Source organism: Clarias gariepinus, chromosome 5 (assembly GCF_024256425.1).
Source record: "Clarias gariepinus isolate MV-2021 ecotype Netherlands chromosome 5, CGAR_prim_01v2, whole genome shotgun sequence".
NCBI lineage: Eukaryota > Metazoa > Chordata > Actinopteri > Siluriformes > Clariidae > Clarias > Clarias gariepinus.
In genome coordinates this window covers 30522313-30549895 of record NC_071104.1, presented here as the reverse complement: position 1 = coordinate 30549895, position 27583 = coordinate 30522313, and the positions used below count along the sequence as shown (strand labels likewise).

The window sequence follows — 27583 nt, the reverse complement described above, 5'->3', positions numbered from 1 at the left end:
ACACCATTCACTTACCTGCTTGTGGTCCTTGTTTCCCATAATGCCATTCACCTACCTGCTACAGTAACTAAGGAGGCTAAAATTCTCACTTGATTGAGGGATGTTTTTTAAGGGAAGCAGCAATTTAGTCTTTTAATCTGACCAGGAGTGTCACACATTCAACATTACTCACTGATCAAATAGATTCATTTGCAAGACCTCAACTTTTAACCATCAAAGCCATTTTTTTTGTTCTGTGAACCACTTTGTAACAGCATTATATAAAATGTTACATACTGCATTTATTCGACGTTTCCTTGGAACAGCATAAGTCACATTTCTGGACAAAATAGTGCCAAAATCACAAATCTTTCAATATAAACATATTTAATGTGTTTTACTGATGAAGTGCAGCTCAGATTTTTGGAAAATGATTATAGCACATTTTCTATCTTTTTTTCAGCTTAAAAGCAGTACTTGATTTTTAAGCGGGTAAAAAAAATCCTGGCAAACCTGAAGGCATGAACCACACAGTCAATTTCAACACCAGACACATATACAGACTTTTTTTTTTAAACATAAGTGGCTCAAACTTTGAATATGGTCTTTTATCTGGATACATATTTATGATAAGCACGGACATACAAACCCAGACATACAAGAAGAGAAGAATTCCATATTACTATCAGCAATCACACATTTTAACACCAATATCAACCAACACACACTGACACAGCTTCCAGCGTCCCAGAATCCTTTATAATGTCATAGAGGTCTCAGAGAATAGTCCAAACATATCTTAGATTGTACTTATTGTATCTTAGCTGAGTATTTATTTTACTAATTTCATACAACCCCAAATCAGAAAAAGTTGGGACAGGTGAAATATCCAAATGTCTTCCTATCTCTTTTTGAGAAACATTGTTTTTTAACAATTTCAAAAATTTTGTCACGTATTTGTTGGCAAACTGACGATCCTCTGCCCATCTTTGCTCCTAAAGGTCTAGACCTTTCTTGGATGCTGCTTTTGTACCAAATCATCACCTGTTAACATCACCTGTTTAAAATCACATCATTATTTAACCAATTTACCTGATTACTATGCCCAAATTGCTTCTGTCCCAACCTTTTTTGGAATGTGTTGCAGGTCTGAATGACAAAAATTATGTATATTTACAACTGAAATGAAGTTGACCAGGTTAAACATGACATATTTTGTGTTCATATTGTCTGCAATGAAATACAAGTCAAAGTAAATTTAGAAATCACTACTTATTTATTTGTGTTTTCCATACTGTCCCAACTTTTTCTGATTTGGGGTTGTATTTTTCCTAATTAGAATTATCTGTATTTTTTTGTAAAATTTGTTATGTTTGTCTATCTGTAATTCACAGTAATGTGCAAGGAGACAGTCAAACAAGCATCTGCATAACTATTGAACCTGGTTTGCTGTTGAAGGGAGACATTTTGGTAAGTCTCTGTGCATAGAGTTTATATTATCAGCAAACGTTGCTCCCTTTGTAGACTTTTTTTTTTTTTTTACGATTTGTATTACTTCATTTGGTTTTAATTATAGTTAACTTTGTTCTATTCAGTTTTAATGTGCTTGTATTGCTCATATTTCTAGAATAAGTCATATCTGAAACATAGCCATGAAAGGTGAAGGAAAGTTACTTTTAGGTTTCTTTTAGAGATTTTGCTTTCTTTTTTGAACCTCTATAAATGAATATCATTTTAATTCATTTGTATAGGAATTTCTATCAATGAACACTGTCACGAAAAAAAGCTTCAGAGAAATCAATATGCATTTTTTCGATTCCTGGAGTAAAAGCCAGAGATGAAATTAACGAGGAAAATCTACAACGAATGACAGTAGAAGGAACAGTTATGGCGAAGTGTTACGGTCTGCAAGATTTTTGCACAGACTTTTTAAGAAGCTGTATAATTTGTTGTCGAAGTAATTCATTTAATTAACACTAAGGTTTTGCTTTAAGAGCAGCATCTTAAAGATGAGCTCATCTTAAACTGTCCTCAGCCAAAAAAAAGGGGGGAAATGAAAAAAAAAAGTGACTTAAAAAGAATTCTAAGTTGAATGATTGCCAGGAAATTAATAAACTGGAATAAGTATTAAAGTATGTTGTAAATCAACGTACATAAAAATAAAGTAACTTACTGGACACTTTTTAAGCACTAGAACACTTTACTATTTAAATTATAGCTTTTTTTCTCCAAATCCTTGCAGGTGTGTTTTCATCGGGAGGCCTCAGATATCAAACTGTGTATTGGTTGTCGGGTAGAACAAAAGTTCTAAAAAAAAAAAAAAAAAAAACACAATAATTTTATAAAGGGTAAATTTTACCATTTCATCATATTGCATATTTTGTGCTGAAAAAAGGAAATAACACTCTATACTGCCCAGCCCTGAGTCTAACAGTATACATTCATTGAAAAACCGCAAAACAAATAATGGCTCTGAGGTTTAAGGGCTATGGAGTTTTAACAATTTTTTTTTCTGCCCTTATTGCCGTTCCATTACTTTTTACAATCTTACCTTTTTATCCTTCCCCACAAATTTTAGCAAAGGGGGGGAAAACACTCTCTGATCCACATGGTCGACCCTGTAAGGTGTTTTAATTTTAATTTTTGAGAGCTGCCTAGTCCTATTGTGGTTCTCAAGATCAGTCTTGTGACACCACATTTAGTCACTTTCTCTTGATCTTGTCATAAATGTGGGTGGAATAAGTCTTGTTAAGTTTATTATACATAAAAAAAAATTGTCAAAACCACACGAGACAACATCATCATTTCCATGAATACATACTTATTCCTGTTGCACTTTTCATATTACAGTACAAAAGTGGAAGTTACCTTATATATAATATATAAGTATATAATTCCTGTACATTTTAAGTGACGATATTTTGAAATACTCCAGGTCTTTCTTCTTCAGGAAAAAAAAAGCACCAGTACAACTATATTTGGTCACAGAGCATTGTATAAGCCTATGCCCTACAGTATGTACTGTTTGGTCTTTTGTACAAGATTATAATACATTGGTATTGATCTATGGTTCGGAAGGTCCCAGGTTCAAATTTCACAACCTCTTGACCAAGGCCCTTAACCCTCAACTGCTCAGATGTATAAAGGGATAAAAATTTAAAAAAGTCGCTCTGGATAAGGGTGTCTGTCATGGGTGTAATGACAGTTGCCACAGTATCACAAAAAGCAATCAAGCTTTAAAAACAACAACAACAACAACAAAAAAACATTTTCTTAACATTTTTTTTTTTTTTTGAAATCCATATAAAGTACAGTAAAAAAGCTACTACAGATATCTCTATGCATTGTATGCAATGAAATCACCAGAGAAAACACAACCTGTGTGATACTGTAGCTTGGAATGCATGAATGTAGTGACTCAAAGCCACATGATGTTTGACTTCCTTTGCTACCTCCCTCCACTTTGTGCTGTGTATAAAGTCTGGGATGGGGGGGGAATGGGGGGGAACTTGTATGTTTCACGTCTGTCAGCCCCAAGCAAAACAGTTTAATTGCAGATATCCTAGGCAACAGGATACAGTTACTTCAGTGGTCTATGAGGCCATTTCAATTTTCTCGTTTGAGGTTTGGACAGGCATTTTTGTATACTAAATCAGATATGGACATGGATATCAGGAATTCTTTATGCATGGGAATACTGACAGAGCTTTGGTCATCCAGAACCGTTATCTGATCTAAGAAGGTTAATAGTGCTTGCTTGTAAGCACTGGCATATGTCTGGGAGTTTGATGCACCATAATGGTGGAGACAGCTGCCGTTCTGGCCACAGCTTCACTTGTGCATATTGTTTTAGTAAATCATAGAGCTGGATATGCTTAATAATACCTGCGAATGTTGGGGCCCTAAGAAATGTGTAGAGCAGCGCATGCCAGGCCACAAACTGCATTTCCTGCACTGCTTTTAGCTTTTCAAGTGTCCTTAGTGAATGGAAATGGACTGTATAATAAGGCATAATAGTTCAGAAGGACCACATATTTATAGATATGTGTATGATGTATGAGAAAGACAGAGAACCACTATAAAATGCTGGCAACTGTACATTTCCAAGTCTGTAATTGTTCAGTGTTTTAGAATGTTTGTGTTCCCCAAAGGATGTGTGTATGATGTAATGGTTTACATTACTGTTATCTATTTCCCCATGTAGCTCAAGTGTTATCACAAGCGCTTCCGCAGCCCGTCCAGAGACGTGATTTTCAGAGTGCAGTTTCATACCTGTGCCGTTCATGACCTAGGCCTTGTCTTTGGCAAGGATGAGCTGGACGAAACTTTTAAAGGTAAAATAATTTTATTTTTTTTATCCTGTTATGTTTTAAATACTTACTAAAAGTGCAGTTTGGACACTTCCTGTAAATCCTGTATTTAAATCAAACCAGTGGCGGCTGGTGCAAAAACCTTCTGGAGGCGCAAACAAAATAAAAATTAAACTTTTAATAATCGCCTATAAATAGTGATTAAGCATCATTACTACTAGTTTAAAATAAAGGCATCCAGTCAGCCAGCTTTGCTTGCCATAAGAAGTGCTGGAAAAGCACGGAGTGTAAGTTCGGAAGCGATCACTTTACTGCTGCTTAAGCTCTTTAACTTTAACTTTCCCTGTCCGATGAAAGTATTTCAGCAAAAAAATTACAGAATTTTCTCTTATATTTACCTGTCGTCCACGTCAATCACTATTCAATACATTAACTAACAATTTGCTGACTGTTAATAAGACTCGTTGTGAATGGTCCAATCACATGAGCCCAAATATTTAAAAACAATATTGATTTGCTAAGAACAAAAGTGATGTGAGCAATTAGAGCTAAACCTTAAATCACATGCTTTTCAAAAATTTATGTGCCTCGTTTGTCCGGCAGCCCGCGTACATGAACACAAGCGAACGCAATACAGTTTAGATTTTTTTTTTTTATTGTAAATAAATTATATTAAGAAATACAGCGAAATATTGTAACTAAATGACTTTATTTCATTATTAAAATAAATAATTATTATGGTAAATAATTACATGGTAAAGTAGCATTCTTTTCTGCCTAACTTTAATGGGGCGGCGCCTCTAATGTAGAAAGTTTTCTCAGTACGCTGGAGCCATGATCGGACTACCAGCTTCACGTTAGAAATGCTGGCCTCCAAGGAACTCCTTTAATGGCCCAAACGTGTGAAAAATGGCTTGGATTAAGGTCCGGACTATATGGGGGATGTGGCATTAACTCCTGTAATTCCTGTAATGTGCAAGTGGTGTTTGTGAAGGGATGTGGGTACAGTTCTCACTGACATTTTTTTTTTATCTGCAAGTTGGCAACAGGTTATTTGTTGAATTGTTCCACTTGCTAAATGTTCTCAGGACCGTCTACAGTGGGTGCTGAGCCACCTCAGCCGTGAATGTACGACTTCCTTTAAAATGTTTGCGCCGTTCAAATGTGTTACTGTGGCACAAAAGTTGCATTACCGTATTGTGTTTGACGTTTTCTGTAAATGTCATCTCATTTTACACCTTTATTCACAGGAAATTTCATCATAAGTCCCCCTTTGTGAAATTAATTAGAGCTCTATTTATACCCCAGCATTGGATTGCATTGAGTTTAATTCTTGATGCTCGATCAAAAGGTGTTGATTAATTCACTAAAAGACTTTGCAATAATTCCAGCTCCACAGACTATACTGGTATACTTATTATAATAACAACTTACATCTGCGATTTTAGAAGGAGCTTTCAGTGTCAGTGCTTTGTTACAGTCAGCTAGAAACATATTACTTATATATATATGAATGGTGCATATAATCAGACCTTAATAATGACTTTTATATGCAATGCATGGAGAAAAAAAGCATTCCCATTTCCTAAATGCTAACAAACACAATATGCTACATCAGGAAGTTATTAAAGTTACAACTTACTTTACATCCACATACTGTAAAGTCACCCGTTATTAAGAGTTTAAGGATCAAGTACCCTGGACCGGTATTGCACATGGAACATGCATGCATTTATGACTAATTATTAACACAGTAATGGAAGTTCTGTCATATCAGACATTTAAGAACCATGAAGAAGTTGTTTCTTCATTTTTTCATTGACATTTTTTTGGCACTGAAATTAGTCCCAGAGTCAGCAGGAACAGAGCTGCACTGCTCCACTGTCTTTTCTATTAAATGCAAACCACAAAGCATACATAGTTTTCATGGACATAGTGAGGTAGTGGATAAAAAAGGCTTGTCTGTATTTTTATTACAGTTCATCCTTGCAAATTGTAACTTTAATGGCAGTTCCAAAAACAAGGTTAAGCAGTTCTAGGTCACCGCAGTGTTGTAAAATTCTACCGATTTCCTCTTTCAGATGACAGATTTCCTGAATATGGAAAAGTAGAGTTCGTCTTTTCGTTTGGGCCAGAGAAAATCCAAGGTAAGGACTCAAATAGAACAATATTTATACTGAAATACAACCGATAGGCAATGTGGAATCTGAGCTATATTTTATTCCCTGAGCTAAAAAGCTGCTTTCTCTTCTTAAGGAATGGGCCACCTGGAGAACGGACCCAGTGTGTCCGTCGACTACAATACCCAGGATCCTCTCATCCGCTGGGATTCCTATGAAAACTTTAATCAGCGCTATGAAGATTCGATGGAAGGTAGGTTTTCCATAATAAATAGATAGATAAATAAATAAATAGAAAGAAAAATCACGGATCGTCTGTCTTAACTGTGGCAAGTTACTATTTTGGGATTTAGGTTTTCCTTATATAGTCATCAAATAGGTTTTAACATTTTCTGTGTCCTAAAATGGGTGAATAATTTCATTGGCTGTTGGCTGTTTACTTCGCCAGCATCAAAACCATACTAATCCATTTCCATGCACTTACTGGCCAGAACTTTGGCCAGAAACTTCTTTCCATGATTGCTCTGGTTGCGTGAGCAGGTTAAATAAGCTGTCCCATACGCTGTCAGTGAGTGAGAGACAGAGAGCCTGATTCAATCAGCTCTAATAGAGTTAGCAGTGCTTTTCCTCACATTCCTCAAGTAAATTCATCCACAAGTTGTTTTTAGCCTTGAGTCTCATCATGCACAGATTAAACGTGTAAATGCAATGAAATACAGATTTGCTTGCTTTTCTCATTATTCGAGCAAACAAAGTTCTGATTTTACCATGATTTTACATTATCCTTGCACATGGGAGTTACTGTCCTTGTACGGCTTTGTTAAATTGGAGGATCTGTTTTGATTTTAGGGAGATGTTCGATGACAATGCACAGAGAGTCAGGGGCTTTTTAGGATTTTGCGGCACATCTGTAACTGTGCCAGGCATTCAAGAATTTAAATTGGCTGAGTGTTTACAGTAAGACACGATTTTAGAAAAAGTAACACAATAAATTCCATATTGGGACTAGTTGGATTGCTTGATTAAAGCCAGGTTTACACAATAGAGTCTTCAGTGGTTTAGCACCATCACGGCCAAAACGTTCTGGCAATGTCATCATTTTTTTTATTCAATTAAAGTGTCACTTCTGCTATGATGCTTGTCTAAAGACACCATTAAAAGGATGGCATAGAAACAAGAAAAACTCACAGCACACAACTACATGCTTGTCTGTAATAAAAAAAAAATTATGATAGTGAAACATGAAGAAACAGGTAAAAAAATATGTTTACCTTAAACTTACTTTAATTACTGTTCATGGTGTACTTACAGAACCTACAACACCTACTGTATTAAAATAATACAACATCATTAATTCTACATATTTGGGTTTAAATGTGTTTATATTAAGATTTTATTTTAAATAGCATGTCTGCTCTACAGACCCCTTGTATGAAACATGACTGAATTATAATTATATTATACTGTAACTACAGAGGCGGCACGGTGGTTGTAGTGTAGGGTCCGGGTTCGATTTCCGTTTCTGTGTGCATGGAGTTTGCATGTTCTCCTTGTGCTTGGTGGTTTTTCTCTGGGTACTCTGGTTTCCTCCAACAGTCCAAAGACCTGCAGACTAGGCTAATTGGCATTTCCAGATTTCCCATAGTGTGTAAATGAGTGACTGCCTAATCCCCAAGTCTTCTGGAATAAAGCGGTATTGACGATGAGTGAGGAAGTGATTGTAACTACAGAAATATAATGTAAAACTAAGTAAATCATGGTGCTTGAAACGCTGACCTTCTAATCAGTAACCCAGAATCGTAACCCACCCTTTCTTTCGGCTGCTGCTGTCAAGGGGTCATCACAGCAGACCATCCGACCCATACACAATTTTGGGACGGGTTTAATGCCGCAATCCTCCCTTTTTTCCAACCGAGCTTGGAATCGGCCCTGCATGCAGTGACTGGGTAGTATGGCAACACACCAACAGCAGAGCTTCAACAACCTGGAGCCTTAGCTGCCTGAGCCACCACTCATAGTTATACTAATATAATCATAAATCAATGCCTTATGAGAATTTAAGCATCCTGTGGTATAAAGCCTGACTAGTATTAATCTTACTTCTAAAATTAATAATGTGATTCCAATTTATGTCAGTAATCTTGTTGGTCTTTTCCTGTAATATATCAAACTGTACTATATTTTTCAGAACCTGTTCCTGGTATAACATTGTCAAGGTCATATTGTATACTGTATACTGTATGTATATAAAAGCATGGGTTCCAAATCCTAAACAGATCGAATCATGGCCTTGCTCCAGGTTTTCATTTGGATGTAACTGTAAAGATGGTGTGAGGACACCTGACAACGTCATGACTAGCCACTAAATCCTGGCTCCCTCCCCCAACCCACCTTGTGTCTGTAGGGTCAGCAGGCCACATATAGCACATTCCAGTCTTTAGCCACTGATGGCACCTTTGTAACTCCAGCAGTCTGAAGATGGTCAGTATCCGACCAAGATCATGTATTGTCATATACAGTAGCTTTATAACAGCTATAGCTCATGCAAAGTTCCAGTTCTATTTTAATTTCTAAGAAAATACCCATGCATAATGCTTTTTAAAAACACATTCTATTTTAATCGTATTGTAGTCCAATATACTGAGAAAAATGAGGAGATAAATATATCTGTATTTATTGCTTCTTCAGTATGTCCAAAATTTTCAAGGCTTCGGTCCTTTCAGACCACACATTCTTTTACCTCATTTCCCACTCTAAGTCATTTGAGATGTCTAGCCATAAAACATTCAATCCTGCTAAACAGTCCTCGCTTTAAATAGGCCAGCCAGAAATAAGGGGACGCTGATCTTTTGGCTGTAGCCTTCGAAACGCTGTTGTAAACCAGTCTGTCTCTGTGGTTGGCTGGAACCGTTGGTCAAGAGGCCAAGTACTCGAGTTTTTAACAAGCCACGCCTCCAGCTAGCCTGAGGCATCGAGCCAGCTGGAGAAGAATACAAGAGAACATTCTACAACGCACACGCTGTAGTCATGTAGGACAGACAGACAGAGCGGGAATTCAGATTACTGCTGCACAAAAACACCAAACTGGGACAAACGGCCCCATTGAGCCGTGAGAGCCAAAGAACAGAATCCAGAGTGAGATAAGAGGTCGAACGTCACTCTATTGTATTTAAGTTCGTCACGCCATGTTGAAAATGCAGTAACATATAGACTGAGGAAGAGATTATACAGTATATAAATATTATCAAGCATTATATGAGTAATTCGTTTTTTATATTGTTCATACACTAATTTCCAAGTTACAGTATCTTGGAACAATGTATGACAAGATAGAAATTGGTTAATTAATTAATTCATTCATTTTTTTTATGTTAAATATGTTTCAACTATATTACTGAGAATAAAAACATGGGCAGGGATTATATTGAGGCTTAAAATGTTGAAAATGACACGACTGGTTGGTTCAGGTGGACGAATAAGCAGGAAATATACGCATTTTGTGATTGTGTATAATGCACAGTATATAAATATATATACAGTATATAGAGTAAATAAAATGGCCAAGAATTAAAAGCGACAGGTCAAGTTTAAAATAAATGTTAATTACGCTTTTCTTTTACGCCTTGGCATTAAGTATGTGTGCCAAGCCTTTGTTACTTTTGAGCCTAGCATTAATTAACAGACTCTCTGGTGACACTTCTTTGCATCGGTTGCCATCAGCCCTATCTGTCGTTCATCATTTTCTCATAACAGCATTCCTTTATTCTACAGAGGTTTGTTAATGAATATCTTCTCATTCATTAATATCCATGGTTATTTTTTGTAATGCTATATAAAATTAGCTTCTATCTTTTGTTCAAGGCCATGTCCAGTATCTGCTGACTGTTTCAAAAATTATGAAAAAATAATTACTGTCCGGAGAGTATATAAAGTGTGCATATGTAGAGTAAATATTGTGGCTGTTGGAACCTATTATCCAGGCCAGTGAGCCATAATTATAGTCGATTGCTCTACAAATGAGTAAGATAACGTAGGTCAAAGGTTTTATCTTCACTGACATGTTACATGCAGGTTATATGCTGCCTATCATGTGACTGTGATAACCTCAGATGCTAGGGTTTGACAGCACACACTTCACTGTCAGATAGTGTGTACATGTGCAGTGGACTTTTTGAGCCAAATATTTAACCCAGTGACCCTCAGATGAATTTCATTATTTATAAGTAGCCGAATTTCGCCCGGATGGATTATTTACATAAAAAAAAAAAAAAAAAAAAAAAAGATGAAACACTTAAACTCTGCAATAAACCAGGGACTTGAATTGCCCTGAGGGGAAAGAGAAGGACGTGACTGCAAAAGAGGTTCTCCCAGGGATTCAATGAAGTGCCCCAGATCTCACGGCCTTGCTCACAGAAGGGACCACTAGGGTCTTGTTTACCGTGGCTTGTCTCATATTTGTCCAGAGTCCATGGCCACGACATTTTCCGAATGGTTGGGTGTGAAAAGTGTGGAGGTGGGGAGATGAGACCGGACAGGCTCTGTCAGAGAGGCAGTGAGTGAGCTACAGACAACTCCTCCAGCCTCTCGAGATACCAAAGACCTTTTTGTTGTCTCTCACTAGAGAAGGAATGACGCGGTAGCTTGTGTTCGCTGCACACACATTTTATGGTCTTAGGATTTTAGGATTTCAGATCACAAGGCCTGTTTTGAAGGATAATAAGCCCTTGAATGCTGTCTGTACACAGGTAGGCTTGAACTTTATGGCAATTTTAACAATCAATCCATCGGAACTGTTTTTTTTTTTTTTATATGCTGCTTTCATGGATGGTATCACACATTGCTCTGTTTTGTGGTAAAAAATAAAAAGCTGCTTTAAAATTCCAGCCTGATGATTAGATCAGAGTTCTTGGTGTTGATTTACAAAGTGAATTTTTGTTTTCTGATGATTTGCAGTTTGGGGTTTTTACCAAATATGACTAGTCTAACAGTTTAAATAAGGAAATTAAATCTCGAAACTTTGGTATTTTTTTAGATTATCAGTCTGTTGGCATCTTTTTTCTGGAATTCAGTTTTATCCAAATTATATCATAAAAATGGCACAATTTTAACATGTAAAGGGCCAGGCCATCATACATAAAAGGTAATCTGAGTTTTGCCGTTGTGTACACAGTACTAGTCAAGAGTTTGGATACGAGTTTGGATTATTTTCTACATTCTAGAACAATACATGAGATTTTGAAGCGATGAAATAACACACATGGCATTAGGTAAATAAGTAACAACAATAACAACAGTCAATTATTATTTAAAGACATGATGGTCAGCTGTTCTTGAATAGTTCTTGCAAGAACATTATTTTCAAGTGCATTTGAAAAACCCTTTAAGCACCATGTTGAAACTGGATCTCATGAAAACCATCCCAGGAAAGTAAGACCAAAACTTAACTCTACTGCAGAGGAGAAGTTCATTTAGAGTTACCAGCCTCAAAAACCACCAATTAACAAGAAGCACCTCAGATTAGAGGCATGATGAAGACTTTACAGGGCATAAGTAGCAGATATATTTTAATATCAACTGTTCAAATGAGATTATTGCATATTGTGTACTCCTTCAGCATTGTTTTACAGTGTAGACCGAAATTAAAATCAGAAAAAACATGGAGTTAGAAGGTATGTAGTCTGATGGTTTATCTTTGCGTTTATCCCGGTTTTTAGTGTACAGTTCGGGCTGTGTTATTGTATAATAATTGCCTAATTTCTGTCCTAACAGCTTTTTTACCACAGCAGAAAAGCCACACCGCAGTAAATATTTTTCAAGCCATCACAGGCCAGACTGATTTTGACAGAGTTGGCTTGAATGTGGTTAACACGCTTTTTAAACACAGTTCCTACCACTTTTCAAGTCTCGGATCGGCTATTTGAGCTCCGCAGTTTCAATGTTGCATGCTGAAATACTGCAGAAAACCATTACGCTGTGTTTGTGTGGTTAGCTCTGCACATAAGTGCAGATCCTATATATACAGTACAGTATAAATATATCCATAGCAAAATTGGATCTAATTATATATATATATATGGAGAAGGAAAGGCTTTCAAATATGCATTAACTCTTTTGACAGAATGTATTGTTAAGAACATGCTCAACAGACTCATGACATTTAACAAGTGTTGTGATGGAGAGACAAGCCTGCCAGCACGGTGCCGAATATTTTACAGTTTCCACCTGTTAACACATGACACCAAAGGTGCACGTTGCTCATTTTCCTTCAATGGACGCGGCTCCCCGAAAGACGTTTGTTGATGCATGTGATACAGTGTGTGTGGTCTGTCTGACTTTTATGACTGTTTTGCAGACACGAGAGTGGGAATTGTCACCAATTTGTTCAGTTTGCACACATGTGGAGTCTAACTGGAGTACTGGCAGGGAGCAGGGAGTGCCTGTATTAGCTGGGCCCTGCTCGCGTAGCTCAGCTTAACTTTACTTTGAGCTTGGCCTTGCTAAATTGCTCTGTCTTTTTCGCCTATTACATGCTGTTGTAGCTGCTCTAGTCTAGCGTACTGTACGTGATTTGCTTCGTAAAATCATGTTGACATCAGCATTTGGAACTGCCACCAACTTGGATTTTTGCTGAAGAATCAGTAGGTTGAGCCACTACACAGATGATAAATGTTTTAGCCTGTTTTGTTGGATAGAGTAATCTGCCTTCATCAGTTAGGTCTTTAAAGATTACATTGCTTTGAGCCAGTGAAAGTTGTGTAACAGTGAAACATGTTTCATCCAGGCTTGTTACTATATAACAGATCAAGCGACTTATTTATTCGGTGTCCTTGCTTTATGGAGGTTTGGGTTTATTAGCTTGGTTAGCGTTTCTAAGCAGGGGGCAACCTTGGAAACTAGTGCGTTTTGTGGAAATAAAGCCATTTTGACCTGTCCTGCTAGGGGGAAACATAAGAAGACCCATGCTTTGTTGACATTTACTTCTGGACTTACACCATTTCTCCAGCTGCCGTCATTATGTTCCTCTCCAAACTTTAAGAAGTCTGATGGGAACTGTAAGTCTGGGTGGAGGACAACAGAAGGAAAGGATCTCGTTCACCTTTTTTGACTTTATAATACACAACTGTCTTGTTTCCTTTATGTTTTCCAGGCCTCTACGCATACCTCGGCATGGGTCAGATAGTCTCCCTAAATAGCTTTCTCTGACCTGTAACAGATGGCTGTGGTGTGGATATTTATGAGACGGTGTCTCCACCCATTCGTTTTCATAAGCTTCACAGAGCCTATAGAAAATCTGTTAACCAATCACTGCTCTGACATATTGCTATCGCTAGTGATATCACTCATACTGTATAGTGCATTTCTTAAACATATTCACCAAGAACATTTCTCAGTTGAGTTGTACCTTTACCATACTGAATTGAGCTGAAATGCATCCACAGTGCCAGAAATCATCCTACTCTTTTAGTATTTATTGGTTTTTGAGGTGGTTTTTGGACAAAACCCAAAAGCTAAACTCAACACTGGTGATTTAACAGTCATCCAGTAACTAATTATGGTATTGTCTGAGAGGTTTACAGAGTTGCCCCTAGCTTTAATAACTGTAGCTGTAATACTGGAACATTAGTGGGCCCAAGTTTTATGGAATTTGGGTTCACAAGCAAATAAGGAACTAATCATTCGAGTGGATAGAAAGCCATCTCAGTTGTACTGAAAAATGTCTGTGGAACATACAGTACAGTCTTTTGGCTTCATTTAAATGTGGCTATTTCATCAAGATAGACTTTCAGTTGAAAACATTTTTTATTCTGCATTTAATAATTACACAGCCACTCAGCTGGCCTGGATTTAATAAGAGTAGGAGGATTTTTTTTAAAGGTCTCCAGGATGATGATGCCAGTGTTCCAGTTGGCCCACCTGGGATTCAAATCATGGTTTCTTGAATTCTTGTGCATTTTTAGCTATAATTCCATGAGTCAGATTATCTAGTTTGCACTAAAAATGGCTTTTATCACACATTTTATATGTGTCGTCTGACTGCACGCTGTAGTCAGCAGATACTGTCGGTTGTACTGAAATAACTGACATAAGAAAAGCCAATATAGCTAAAAAAGGCAATGCTGGACATGAGAGTATGGTATCAGAACAGCCAGCACATTACAGCAAGCCACACACAAGGCTTAACAGGCAAAGCATTTAAGGTTGTTGATCCGACCTCTAAATACCCCAGATCTCAATACAACCTAGCATCGGTCAAACAAATCGACCAATGGAGGCATCACCGAGAAACCCACAGCACCTACAGTACAGTAAAGGACAATGACAATGATGTCCCGGTGTCAGACACCACAACACACCAACAGAGGTCTTTTGAAGTCATGCCCCGAAGGGAGAACCTACTGTACACAATACTGGACAGAATATTTTGTGTTTTAGATTTGGAGAGAACCAACATGACATACAGGGGTGTGAAAAACTATTTGCCCCCCTCCTTTACCAGACTGATATATCTCAATTACTTTTGTTCTCATTTGTTCCTGAATTTCTTTGGATCTTGGCATGATGTTTAGCTTTTGAGATGCTTTTGGTCTACTTCTCTGTGCCAGGTAGCTCCTATTTAAGTGATTTCTTGATTGAAACAGGTGTGACAGTAATCAGGCCTGGGGGTGACTACAGAAATTGAACTCAGGTGTGCTAAAGTTAAGTTATTTTTTAACAAGGGGGGCAATCACTTTTTCACACAGGGCCATGTAGGTTTGGATTTTTTTTCTCCCCAAATAATAAAAACCATCATTTAAAAACTACATTTTGTGTTTACTTGTGTTTACTGTTATCTTTGACTTATAGTTAAATGTGTTTGATGATCAGAAACATTTTGTGTGACAAACATGCAAAAGAATAAGAAATCAGGATATTTATTTTTATATAAATAGTTTTTCACACCACTGTATAGTGATGTGATTCTTCACGTGATGATATTTGTGCGTGCATGTTTTATGTTTTGAGAGGAATGACCATGTTTGGTCTCTACAGTACCACAGCTGGCCACTATGCCAGAAAAGAGCGGCTTTCTGCATATCTTGTCTTTTTTTCAGTGCTCAGAGTCGAGCTTGATTACTTTTCCTGACATGCTACGTCACCACTAATAAAATGTTTGGCTTTAAACTTGACTCACATGGAGCGCTGCATGCACAGATAGTTTGGTTTTGGCTTGATTCACTAGAATATTTAACTGAAAGTTGTGTTAACATTTAGTCTAGGACAGGTTTAAATCATACATTTTGAGAGTTGGTTTAGAAATTCTCAAGTCAGTAAGTTGCATGCTATGACAGTATAGAGAGAAACTCAAAAAGTGTTTCAGTATTTGACCTTTGAGAAGGTGAATGCTGGGAATGCAGGAGAGGGTGGAATTAGTCATCTCTATCTTCCTTGTTTTTTCAATCCTGTTGCATAAACACAAAGAGTCTTCTTAGCTTTGCTGATGCAGCCACATTTAGCACTTCCCACTAGATGAATATCTGACCTTACCGTGTCTCAGTGGACCCTTTTTTCTCTCATCCCGCAGTCGTCGAACACTTTTACGTCTTGCTGGTCCAAAACATCTTTAATGCATATTTAATGTGCTGTACTTAAGAACTGCTATTATGGCTGAGATAAGAGCCAATACACTTCTGGGATGCAAGTTTTGTTGTTTTCCCTCAAATGCTTAGTTTGCAGTTGCAGGAGTTGGAGTCTTGTCAGGACCTTTAGGAAGCTCTTTACTTTTTTCAGCACACAGTAAAGTGAATCAAATGGACATGTGAATACATCAGATATTGCATTTAACCATGTCTTTTTGTTTGTGCCTCTCTGCGTCCCAGCACTGTCCTACTCAGATTTACGGTTTTACGGTGTTACATGACACCGCAAGTATCGGTGCAGACACTTTACTGGTTTTCTCAGGTCCCTTTACAGGAGCACTTGATAAAAACTTGGCCAGTAACATGAGCATCACTATAAAAGAATGGAATGGAATTATTTAATTGTCATCATACACAGTACTCAGAAATTCTGGTGCAACAATATATTATATAGTAAGTCTTGTAAAAATATCGTAAACAATAAAGAATACAGAGGGATATAAATAAAGAAGGAAAATACACACACACACACTTTCATAGCATTTGGCGGTCTTGCTCAAGGGCCCAACAGCAGCAACTTGGTGGTCGTGGTGCTGGGGTTTGAACCTAGGACCTTCCAGTAAGTAGTGCAATACCTTAACCACTGAGCTAGCCCTGCCTCTTGCATACACACACGTATACATATCCCTGATTTTATTTATAATTACTGCGCTGGTTTTATCACACATTGCACCAGTGCAATAATCACATGTATTTGCCAGTGTTGCGAGTAAAGTTTGGGGCGTGGTAGCGCAGCATTGCCACCTCACAGATTCAGGGTCCCAATTCGATCCTGAGCTTGGTGTGCATTTTGAACACTTGCCCTGCACTGGACCGGTGTCCCATTCAGAGTGATTTCACTGTGTACCCAGTGTTCCCGGCCTCTAAGTATAGCATGTCCAACTATCAAAGCATTGTATGTGTCATAACTCAGGATTGTGTCTGTCCTCCTGGGGGCATGGAGTACTAGGACCCCCCCAAAACTTCCTGCTTCTTTGCCCTGAGATGTAAATTAACTCATCCCAAGGGACCTGTTGGCATTCCAGATGCCTTACTTAACCCATAATAATTAGCTCATATAACAGAGGGCAGCGTGCGGTTTGCAGGCACTGCAGGAGACATTTTAGCTCGTGCAATTCTGCAGTGGGGCTTATAAGTGTATGTGTTCAGATATCATGCTGACATCATGTAGTGAAAGTTGAGAAGAAAAAAGAGACTTTTTTTTTGGCTCTAGTTTTATCAAACAGTTGTTTAAACCTGATTGATAAAGCATTTTGTGAGATACATGTTTCTGCAAAGGTATGTATTATTACTCAAGTAAAAGCAGCTGACTTTTGCTGCCCTTGGTTTAGGACCTGGGCAAGATTGAAGGCATTGTCCTAATGGAGTTTGGATTCGAGCCAACATCAGGTCCTTGAGAACTGCTTTAGTGTTCAAGATCAAGGGTGCTTTAATGGTTCAGCCATTGACTAACCATCAGTGGACATCAATGAATTAATGTTAAATCAGATACTGTACTGTTCAGAAAATCTTCACCACACAGCCATTTAAGGACACACACTGTGTTCCTGTACTGCATTTGTAAATCATTGTTATGGCTGAAACAAAGTTTCATATAGTGTTCCAAATAGCCCACGGCTTTTCCACTCGAAGACCAACAGCAAGCTGAATACAGCGGAACTTCCCTGCAAATCATTACCTGTACACAAGGGATTAGCTTTAAAAGCATTCATTTTAAAGCTCCCATCATACGTTTATCCTCATAAGCTCATGTTGTGAATTGAGATCCAACCTACACACTATTTCTCAACACCCAACACCCTATGAACTATTGATGCAGTCCACCTGACTTAACTCCACCATCAGCCATCAAGGCTTCAATTAAATGATTCAGCTTAGCTTTGTGCAGGAATACGGAAGGCAATTTTGGGAGTTTAAAGATTAAAAGTATCTGGATGTGGTGAGAATCGGAGATGACTAAATTAGGGAGAAGTTTATGGTGGTGGTGGTTGGGGGGGGGGGGGGGGTGTTAGAAAAATATCTGGTTGTGTATTGTATCTCTGTTCACCAGCTGTTTGCTTAGTGGAACTCGGAGGAATAAGAAAAATAGTGGTCTCCTGATGCAGTGTAATGTGTCGGCTTGGTGTGTCTTTCGCCGAATGAGATGACACTGACGCAAGGGTAGTCGCCTCGGTTTAAGCGCTTTCTGTTTTCAATCAGTATACGATGTTGTCTGTTTCTCCCTTTCCCTCACTGCAAGTGGCATTTAAAAAGGAACGCTTTTGTTCACGTTTTAGCATAGCTGAATGGGAATAGCTTTTCCATGGAGTTCAGGCCAGACTGTCCTATAAACAGCCAGCTGGCTGAAAACCGGGGTCCATGAAGGAGTGGTGAATTCAGGTCTGCACCGTATGATGTATTAAAGAGGGGGTCATGTCAGTTCCAATATTGTATGATCCAAACAATATGGAGACACTCATCTACATATAAACTTTAAATATTCTTGCTGGATATCCCATGATTTGTCCCCCCCCACCCCCCTTTACCCCACCCTCTCCCCCCCGTAATGTGTTCCCGGGTCTGTAAGGGTGTGTGTGTGTGTGTGTGTTTGGGGGAAGGTATGCATTTAGTTACATGTGTAATTTAATTTCGGCTTTTCTCCTTTTGATTACATGTCCAAGTCTGGTATAGGGTATCACTTATGGAAGAAGAGAGAGTTGGAGTGAGTGAATGAGAGAGAGGGGCAGAGAAAGACCGTATGATGTCATGGCATTAGATGTCAGTTGCTCATCTGGTACAGGATAAAATCACAAAGATCATAGTTGGGTTATAGAAAACAGAAAGAGAGCATGAGAGACAGAGTGAGAGAGAGAATGAAAGACAGGCAGTCCATTATAGAGCGTCTCTACTGGAGTGTCTCAGAATCGGTTTGGTGGCCTCAGTGGGAGGAGTGTGAGGGGTGAGCCACAGCAACTCTCTCTCTCTCTTCACAGCTCACTTATGTTCAGTTAGTGGAACAGTATAGAAGAAGACCACTGCAGATCATAAAGTAATTAAGAAATTATGCAGAGCTTGCAGAACGGGATGCCTTAACAGGTAGGGAAAGTTTGCCAGCCTTTCTGAGTTCCTCTATTATTATGAACGCTAATTGCCTCTCCTAACATGTGCGAGCCTTCTGCTATTTATACCTCTGATGATTGGGAAGGGAGGATGTTGATGTCTAATATAGGAATGATGGCGGATCACAGGTGCATGTAAATAGGGATAAAATGCATGCTGAAATAGAAGGCAGTTCCTTTTTCAGGACGGAGGTCTGTCTCCTTCCATCTTTAAAGCTTGAGTGTCATATGAAGATTCTGACAGCATCAGTTCCTCAAATGACACTCTTCAGTCATATGGATGTATTTGGGTGTAAATAAAATCTGAGAACTTGCCTTAGCTACCTTAGTAAATGTCAGTTTAACTTAGTTTTAATAGTTATACTTAATGCGCTGTTCGCTCAGCTTCCCGACGGATGTGTTGCCGCCAAGTTGAGGACTTTGCTTCTCAGCATGCTGGAAAGGCTCACGAATGAGTTCTGGAGCTTTCCTAGTTAAGGGGAAAGTATGGGTGATGAGGGAAAACGCTCAGTTTTTCCAGGCCGGGCCTTTTAAGGGAGGTGCTGGCGGTAAGCCTGGGCTGATTAAGGCAAGGCTAGCTGGTACTTTCAGCCAATACGTTTGGAAAGGTCCTTAAGTGGAACGATAGTAAAACATTGCGCATATGTAGGTGTGTCTGACTAATGCAGCTCTGGATGGAGCAAAAGAGCAGGTCTGAGTATATGCATAGAAGCCATAACAAGGGGTTTCTGTAATTAATATCCACAATCCATTTTGGAAACCATAATAGACCGTTAAAAGAAGAAGGACTTCCCATACAGGTTTCCAACCCTGGTCTTGAAAAACCCACTGCCAGGCACATTTTAGTGCTATGTGAGCCAACTAATTTGCTGATTAACAGCCATTACTGAGTTACCTTTAGGTGTGTTAAAGGTGGGGAAAAACACTAAACAGGACAGAAGATTTACTAGGATAAAGATCGGAAAACCTGTTGTTACTCTGTAGAGACATAACTGATGTTCCACCAAGATTTGGCAAAAACGTGACTCATGCATGGAAATTTGTTTAGCTCAATTCATTATTAAGAGTTGCTAAGGTGAAGGTTACCGGCACGGCTAATGTTTATACATTTTCTTTTCAATCTATTTAAATGAAATCAAACCAAATCTAGATCGTCCTCATTCAAATTTGTAAGAATTTTTTGAGGTCACGCTACAGCAAGAGTTGAACTGAAATTGACTCACTTGGTCATTGATGATGCCTGTAATAACATCAATTTCTGTAAATCTTGGGAATGCAGGGAACATGAAAGATTATGATCTTTTAAACCATTTTTTAAACCTGCTTGAATGCTCTATGGGACTGTAGCTTGATTACAGTTAAATGTGGCCCATGTAAGATGTTAATTTATGTAGATTTGTACTGTATACATCAGTTCCTATGCATTATTTTCTTTGTGTTTCATATGCACTCCCATATTTTACAGGCAGTGTTTAAATAACTGTCCCATCAGCTATAATAGCTTTTATATTGATTATATTTCATAGAACAGAAAAAAGTGGCAGGTAACTCATCATTAGAGTTATAATCTAGTAGGTGTCAGACTACTGATACAAGATGCATCAGGACATTGAAACAAAGAAACTATTTTATACAATGACTAAATGAACCAAAAACTGCTGATCCCACAGTGTAAGGAGAGCCTCGTCAGTCCATCACTTGTTGTGATAAAGCTGATTCTCGAGAAAACAAAATGTTCATTGTAGGGGCTGCAGATGAATGGACTTTCCAGCTGCCCAAGCCAGTGGGTGTGCATGTACAAGTGAGATGATGTAGGCAGTGATGCATTTATTCCAAAATTCCTTCAACATTTAATTTTTCCACAGGTGAGTCAGAGCTGTGGATAAGGAGTTCCAGGGAAAATGTTGTTGAATCATAGTCCAGGGGTGTGTCTAAATCTACAAATGTGTGGGTGTTTTGTTTTTGTTTTTTTTTCATGAAGGGAGGGGTTCATACAAGCGTTAGGTAGGACCTTGGTGCATTCAATCAAACCAATGAAAAATAATGCTGCCTCCAAAGAGGATTTATATTCTGGACAGAAAACTGGGATCATTGTTTACTTGTTAATTATATGATTAATTTCTGGATTAAATAATATTCCAGTTTAATATACAATAAGTATTACATGATTGTTTTGTTTATACAGAATTCTTTAATATATGCATAGTTGTTCAAATTGAAATAAAACCCAACTAGACATTAGTAGCGTGCTTGGTGGTTGGAAGTGATGCAATACAATGATAGAAATACTGACCGCAGGGTTTTTGTTTTTTTACAGACGTTATTCATATGCAAGGTCCTCTGGATGGTAGCCTCTACGCTAAAGTCCGTAAAAAAGATTCACTGGATGCTACAGCTAACGGCCTTCCCACAGCAGTTGAGCCCACTGTTGAACACACTCCTGCCCCAGTGGATCACGCTCTGTCTGTTAGCAGTGATTCTGGAAACTCCACTGCCTCCATTAAGACTGATCGCACTGATGAACCTGCTCAGCAGGCAGTGCCAGTAATCCAGCAGCCCAATCAACCCCTCAGTCCTGAGGAGAAGCAAGAGCTGGATCAACTGCTCAGTGGCTTGGAGGCGCCCATGCACCAGCCAAGTTACCAAAATAGTCACGGGGGAGGAGGTGGAGGAGGAGGTGGTATCCTCCACCTTGTTCCAGCACAGGTTCATGTCAATGGACACAACAGCATAGATAGGGAAACGGACATCCTGGATGATGACCTGCCCAACAGCCAAGAAGGCAACAGTGTGGACAGCTTAGGTACTCTGTCCTCGCTTGAGGGACGAGCCACCCCAGCTGACTTGTACTATCAATCTGAGACAGTGATCAATGGGCAGGGCATGCCCTACTTGGAGGGAAGCAGGCATGGAAAGGACACAGAACCTGCAGCGCTACATTACGGCTCTCTGTCCTCCACCCAGGAGAGTCTGGGCAACTCTGAGCTACCATCCAGTGGTTACGCCAGCCACAATGGAGGCATCTGTCGCTCACAGTCATTTGGAGCCACTCCCAGTGCGGAACAGAAGCTCATGCCCAAAGCTCCAGCACGTACCACCAGTAGCAGAGATGCTGTTCAGCGTGGGCTAAATGTCTGGCAGCAGTTTGGTGTTACAGAGGAACCAGTTGTAGATGGGGTACACTTCAGCCCTGCACTCCAGAGCCACAGTCTGCCTGATTTCCCTAAAGCTCCTTCACAGAATGAGATTGAACAATCAATCGAGGCTCTCAACCTGCTCATGCTGGACTTGGATCCGGCTCATATGCAAGTTCCCAAGTCTTACAGTGCCCCTTCTGGTGATGGCACTGTCATCACAACCCAGCCATCCTTCTCCCAGACGCAGGCTCGGCCTTCCTATCAGGCTGATACCGCCATACATTCAAGGATTGAATATCCGCAGCCCCAGCAATATATCTCCCCTGTCCAAAAGACTCCATCTACATCGCAGTCCCAACTCACAGAACCATCCTATCCTCAGAGTCCTCAGAGGTCAGCAGTTCCATGCCACTCCTCAGTTCCAGATGTGACTGGTCTGATCCCCTCTTCTGGACCCTCTCCTACAGTTAGTAGTCTGGATCTGAAGCCCATTAACGCTTATCCCCCCAGCACAGTCTCTCAGTTTGCTGATTCTCCAGAGGATAGCTCACACAGTGCCCCCTTCAGGGGCTACTCAGCTTCTTCCCCACCGCCAGGAGAGGCTGACCCTGAGAACACAAATCACCACCTGGAAGGGCTGGTGGCTCACCGTGTGGCAGGTAAGCTAACATCTTACTTTCTCTAGAATTAATTCACGATGTGAATGCTTATTTCTTATTTCTTAAAAGAAAGAAACACATCGATGACCTGAATCAAAAAACTAAAGATAGTTTGCAACTTGAAAATACATTAAATAAAATACTGAATACAGTTTAAGGGGGAGGCATAAAATCAAATGATACCAATCATAGAACACACATCTTTTGTTTTTGCGGTTTGTCTGCCAGCTTTTTAGGGAACATTCACAAATTAAATAACACTACTTTAAAAGGCACACCCAGCCATGTTGTTCTTCAGCATCTGTACGTTGGCGTTGACGAATTCTGTGAGATCACAAAGAAAGCATTGTATGAAGTGTTTTGCTGGCTTGAGCTCTCATCTCAGGCCTTGTTTCTACACTGTGGATACACATATGTGCTTTGCCAGATCACTGCTTTTTTACAATGCAGCTGTAGAGCTTAAAACTCTGATATAGTAGCCTTGCACAGGTGTTTGGTCTAAAACACACCACCTTAAAGATCAGCTTATGGTAAAGACATAATCACTCTGAATGCTCACATTGAGATGTGTATGAAGAGCATGCTTAAGTTTTATGGTGAAGTCTTCTATGATTTGTATCCCTGGACAAAAAAATAAGGAATCTCATGCAACAGAATCTACTGTTTTATATGTCAATAAATGACTATACACAAAGACAAAGTTTTTCCAAGCTCCATTGTCCCAGGAAATGTAGCTCCATCTACAGTAGGTACACAAGTGCCCTCTAGTGGTGTACTAGTAAAAACATGCCAGATTCCAGACTCCTTATCTAATGCGTACTCCAAGGATTCCAGACAAAAAGGATAAGACTGAGCATGTGTTTGAAAAGCAGCCTTTAATAAAAAGGACTTCTACATGTCAGCACTTTAAGTCTAAAGATTTATTTATTAAAGATTCCTTTACCAAAGATGCTCTATTCGATGACCTGCCGTCTGAGCCGAGCTATTGATTCTGGAAGGCGGCATATAACCTCACTTAAAAATATTAAGTGTAAAATCCAGCCACAGTTGTGCTTATTATAATAATAGGAGCTGTGGTGACAATTGGAGATGATAAAATGATGCGAAAGCAATCGGCTACCAAAGAGAGACGCTTTTGGACTTATTTACGATCATTCGTAGCGTTCGCATTCACTCGACGGTTAAGGTTCCCGAGCCGCACAGACACTTCTGCTTGTCAGAACAGCTTCTGTTTGCTTGCATTAATCACATAAAAAGGACAGGTGTAGCTTTCGTTTTAAAAAGGACATAAGGCACATACTTTTCCATGATGCATACTGTTAGGATTACTCCTGCCTCGCATTAACTAAATTGAAAAATAGCATCCAAGGTATCAGTGGTATTATATGGTAGCAAGATGAGTAATTTAGATAGACGTCTACATGAAATAACAAATAAAATGTTTCATTCTGTTCCAAAAATACATTTCTTACTATTTGAATTATTATTATTATTTTCCTTCTTTTCTTTTCTTTTTTTTGGATTAATCCTATTTGTGGATGCTTCATCATCTCCTCCACCTCCTACCCATCCTACCCCTCCACCTTACTCTATCACCTCCTGTTGCCCTCCATCGTGCCCGTGCACCTCCTCTGTAGAGTACACAGCTCGTATCCACGACCTCCAAGACAGAGCAACCGCTTCTGAACCTGAACACCGCCGCCGCTCTCTCTCCTTCTCTGGTTGGTCTTGTGTATGACTCTCTCTCTCTCTTTTCTCTCTCTCCCCCTTTCTTTCTCTCTCTCCCTTTCTCTCTTTATCTATCTACTGCATCTCTGTCTTTATTTCATTCTCCTTATCCTCTTTACGCCTACCTTACTCTTTCCTTCTCCTCCTTTGAGTTTTTAGATTTATCTTTCCCTTTATTCCTCTCCTCCTGTTTTGTCTTTTGTTTATATCTATTCATGCATTCGTTTCACTGTTTCCTCTGCAATCATATTAATCAATAACACGATATTTACCTTTCTCATCTGTCTTACTCCAGCTTTTCTCCCTTTATTATTTTCTCAGTTCCAATCTGTTTATCATCTTTATTACAGTTGTTTTTTGTTTGTTATTTCCTTATAAATTTACCTTCAAACTCTAAGACATTATAACAGACATCAGGATCAGGATGTTCTGACCCTTAATACTCTTAAAAGCACAGATTTTGACTTACGGTTTGCCGGTGACCCCAAACAAACTGCATGAAGATTTTAAAAGAGTGAGACAATGCGAAGACAATGGCCACTCTGTCTGCATCCACCGAGTATGTGTCACAAGATACAGTTTGCCAAACTCAGGGAACAAATTAGCAGTATCAAGACACAGGATTCTTTCAAGGCCTCTCCTCCACGTCTGCTTTAGCATTTAGGAAAAGAACAAAACAACATAAAGCCTTCTAAGTTGCAGAACTATTGTGCAGCTGTTATCAGCCATTGGGGAATAAATGTCTAGGGCACAGGCTGTTTATTCACCACAAAGGCAGCATACAGTAGCCAGATGCCAGCATCCGTTCCCAGTCCGGGACTTCTTTCGACTCACATTTACTCCAGTATAGACTCCACAATGACCCACACCTTGCCTCAGATAACACATTCCTGTCACAAGCTTCTTTATACTTCTAAAAGTGAATGAAAGAGGAGGAAAAAATCTCACTTCCCCCCTCACGCAGCTTCTGCATGGATCAAATGAAGATGAGCAAGACAAAGGCCCTAAGGTTCTCCCACGAAACAGCTTGAATCCATTAGATATAGACAGTTGCTGAGGAAACAGTGTACAGAGTTGGACATGCACAGCTGTGCTTATTCCATCTGCATTACATGTTCATAAAATACCCCAAAGTGAAATGACGCTGGAGAAGTTGACTGTGCACCTTTGCTACCCCTGGGAGTTGGGCCTAGATCCAGATACTTTCTGAACATGGTTTCTTTTCCCAGGTCAATAAATCTGGAGCCTTTGTGTTATGACATTGCTCTAGCAACACGTGTAGACACAAACTGTGATATCCTGCAGATGGACAGTTCTGTGTGTCATTCAGTTGGGATATACAGTACCACAACACCAAGGGTTGGTCTCAGGTGCTTTTGTGCTTTCCTGATCTACCCATATACAGACCCATTTATGTCAGGGTTTGTTCATTCCATGACATATTTACTGGAGCTTAGCCCTTCTTACAGTAACTTGCAGGCCAGAGGGTTCCCAGGAGTTAAACTGAGAACCAGCGAGTTAAGAAAATTGAACTCACTGGTTTATACCCACAACCAAACTGCCTTGATTCTTTTTAGTTTACAGGAAGCATTCATGGCACGAGAGGTTTGGCAGTGAGCTCTAAGCTCTCCTAATGTACTGTACATTGTTGTCTCATTGCAACATTTGTGGTTAGACGTTTACATAAACCCATCATGAGCATGAATGTCATGGCAACATTGGAATTGCGGGGATTTTTTTTTAAAGAACTGTATGGATTGTTTTTTTTTTTTTCTGACACACCACACTACTCACTCACTCCATCACTGAGAGAAGCCGTAAATATTTTGCTCGGACTGTTGCCTGGTTTCCAAACCTCTCGTTTTCACACAAGGGTGTGTTTGTGCACACCCCAGCCTGGGCCGGGTTGCAGTCAGATGAGACCAGGAGCGTGATTTGTTTTGAAAGCAGCTGGGTTAGACTATAGTTCAATTCCATGTAATTCTCAAAGTGATGAAACTGATCTGAAACACAAGACTAGAACTATAAATTGCCTAGACTACACAATATTGATTACATGCTTCACTTTATCCAGTACTTGCAAAGATGAATACTTCAGGCTTTTTCAATAGATGTGAAAAAGAATTGGGGATGTTCCTTAGCCAAAAGGTACCCTGTGACGAGGGCATTTTGTGTCCAGCATCACATGTCCTCATTATACAAAGGATAATGGAGCTTTTGAAGTGCTCATATTTATATAGAGTAGAACAACCCAAGACTTTTTTAGCTTCTATCTTAGATAGAATGTTCAAAATCCTACTTTTTCAGAGATGGCTTTTGGTCATTAAAGTGACTTAAGGGGCTTATGAACTGCTTTGAGTATTACATTATTATCCGGATACAACAAATAACACGCCAATGTGATCCTGTTACTGATAATCCAAATAAAACATTGCTTATGGTGAACATTTTTCAAACATTATTCAGTTCTACATGGATTTACCTCTTGAGATTAGCAACCTTTAAAGGTCATGGTCAGGTTCGTTTTTACACATTCTGCTAATTAATTTATTCCAGTGGACAGATAAGGTTCTTGTATTACTGATGGTTAAAATAAATTGTAATTAAGTGTTTGTGTGGTTATCACATGGTATGCCAGGGGTTCAATCACATGCGGCACCAACGGAGGAAGGCTCTGGACCAAGACGACAACGGACTACCAGTGAAGGACAGTCTCGTGATGAAAGCCCTACCCGAGTCCGCTCCCCAATTCGCTGCATTTCACCAGAGCTGGCTAATACCATTGCTTTAAACCCAGGGGGACGGCCTAAGGAGGTAGACTCAGTGGTCGACAGTGATGTCGTTTTGATCGGATGTTTAAATTTTTGCCTCCATC

General features: G+C 39.3%; 1 protein-coding gene across 8 annotated transcripts in view; it reads left to right on the top strand.

Moving 5' to 3' along the window:
• The window catches only part of tns1b (tensin 1b), a 216131-nt gene that overhangs the window by 168087 nt on the left and 20461 nt on the right, over nucleotides 1–27583 (top strand). For all 8 annotated transcript variants that reach the window (XM_053496636.1, XM_053496634.1, XM_053496632.1 and 5 more), the window contains 6 exons: nucleotides 1374–1449; nucleotides 4184–4313; nucleotides 6371–6436; nucleotides 6546–6662; nucleotides 21502–22980; nucleotides 27347–27522. In XM_053496636.1, coding sequence (XP_053352611.1) covers nucleotides 1374–1449; nucleotides 4184–4313; nucleotides 6371–6436; nucleotides 6546–6662; nucleotides 21502–22980; nucleotides 27347–27522 — 2044 coding nt within the window. The remainder of the gene's footprint in view (nucleotides 1–1373; nucleotides 1450–4183; nucleotides 4314–6370; nucleotides 6437–6545; nucleotides 6663–21501; nucleotides 22981–27346; nucleotides 27523–27583) is intronic.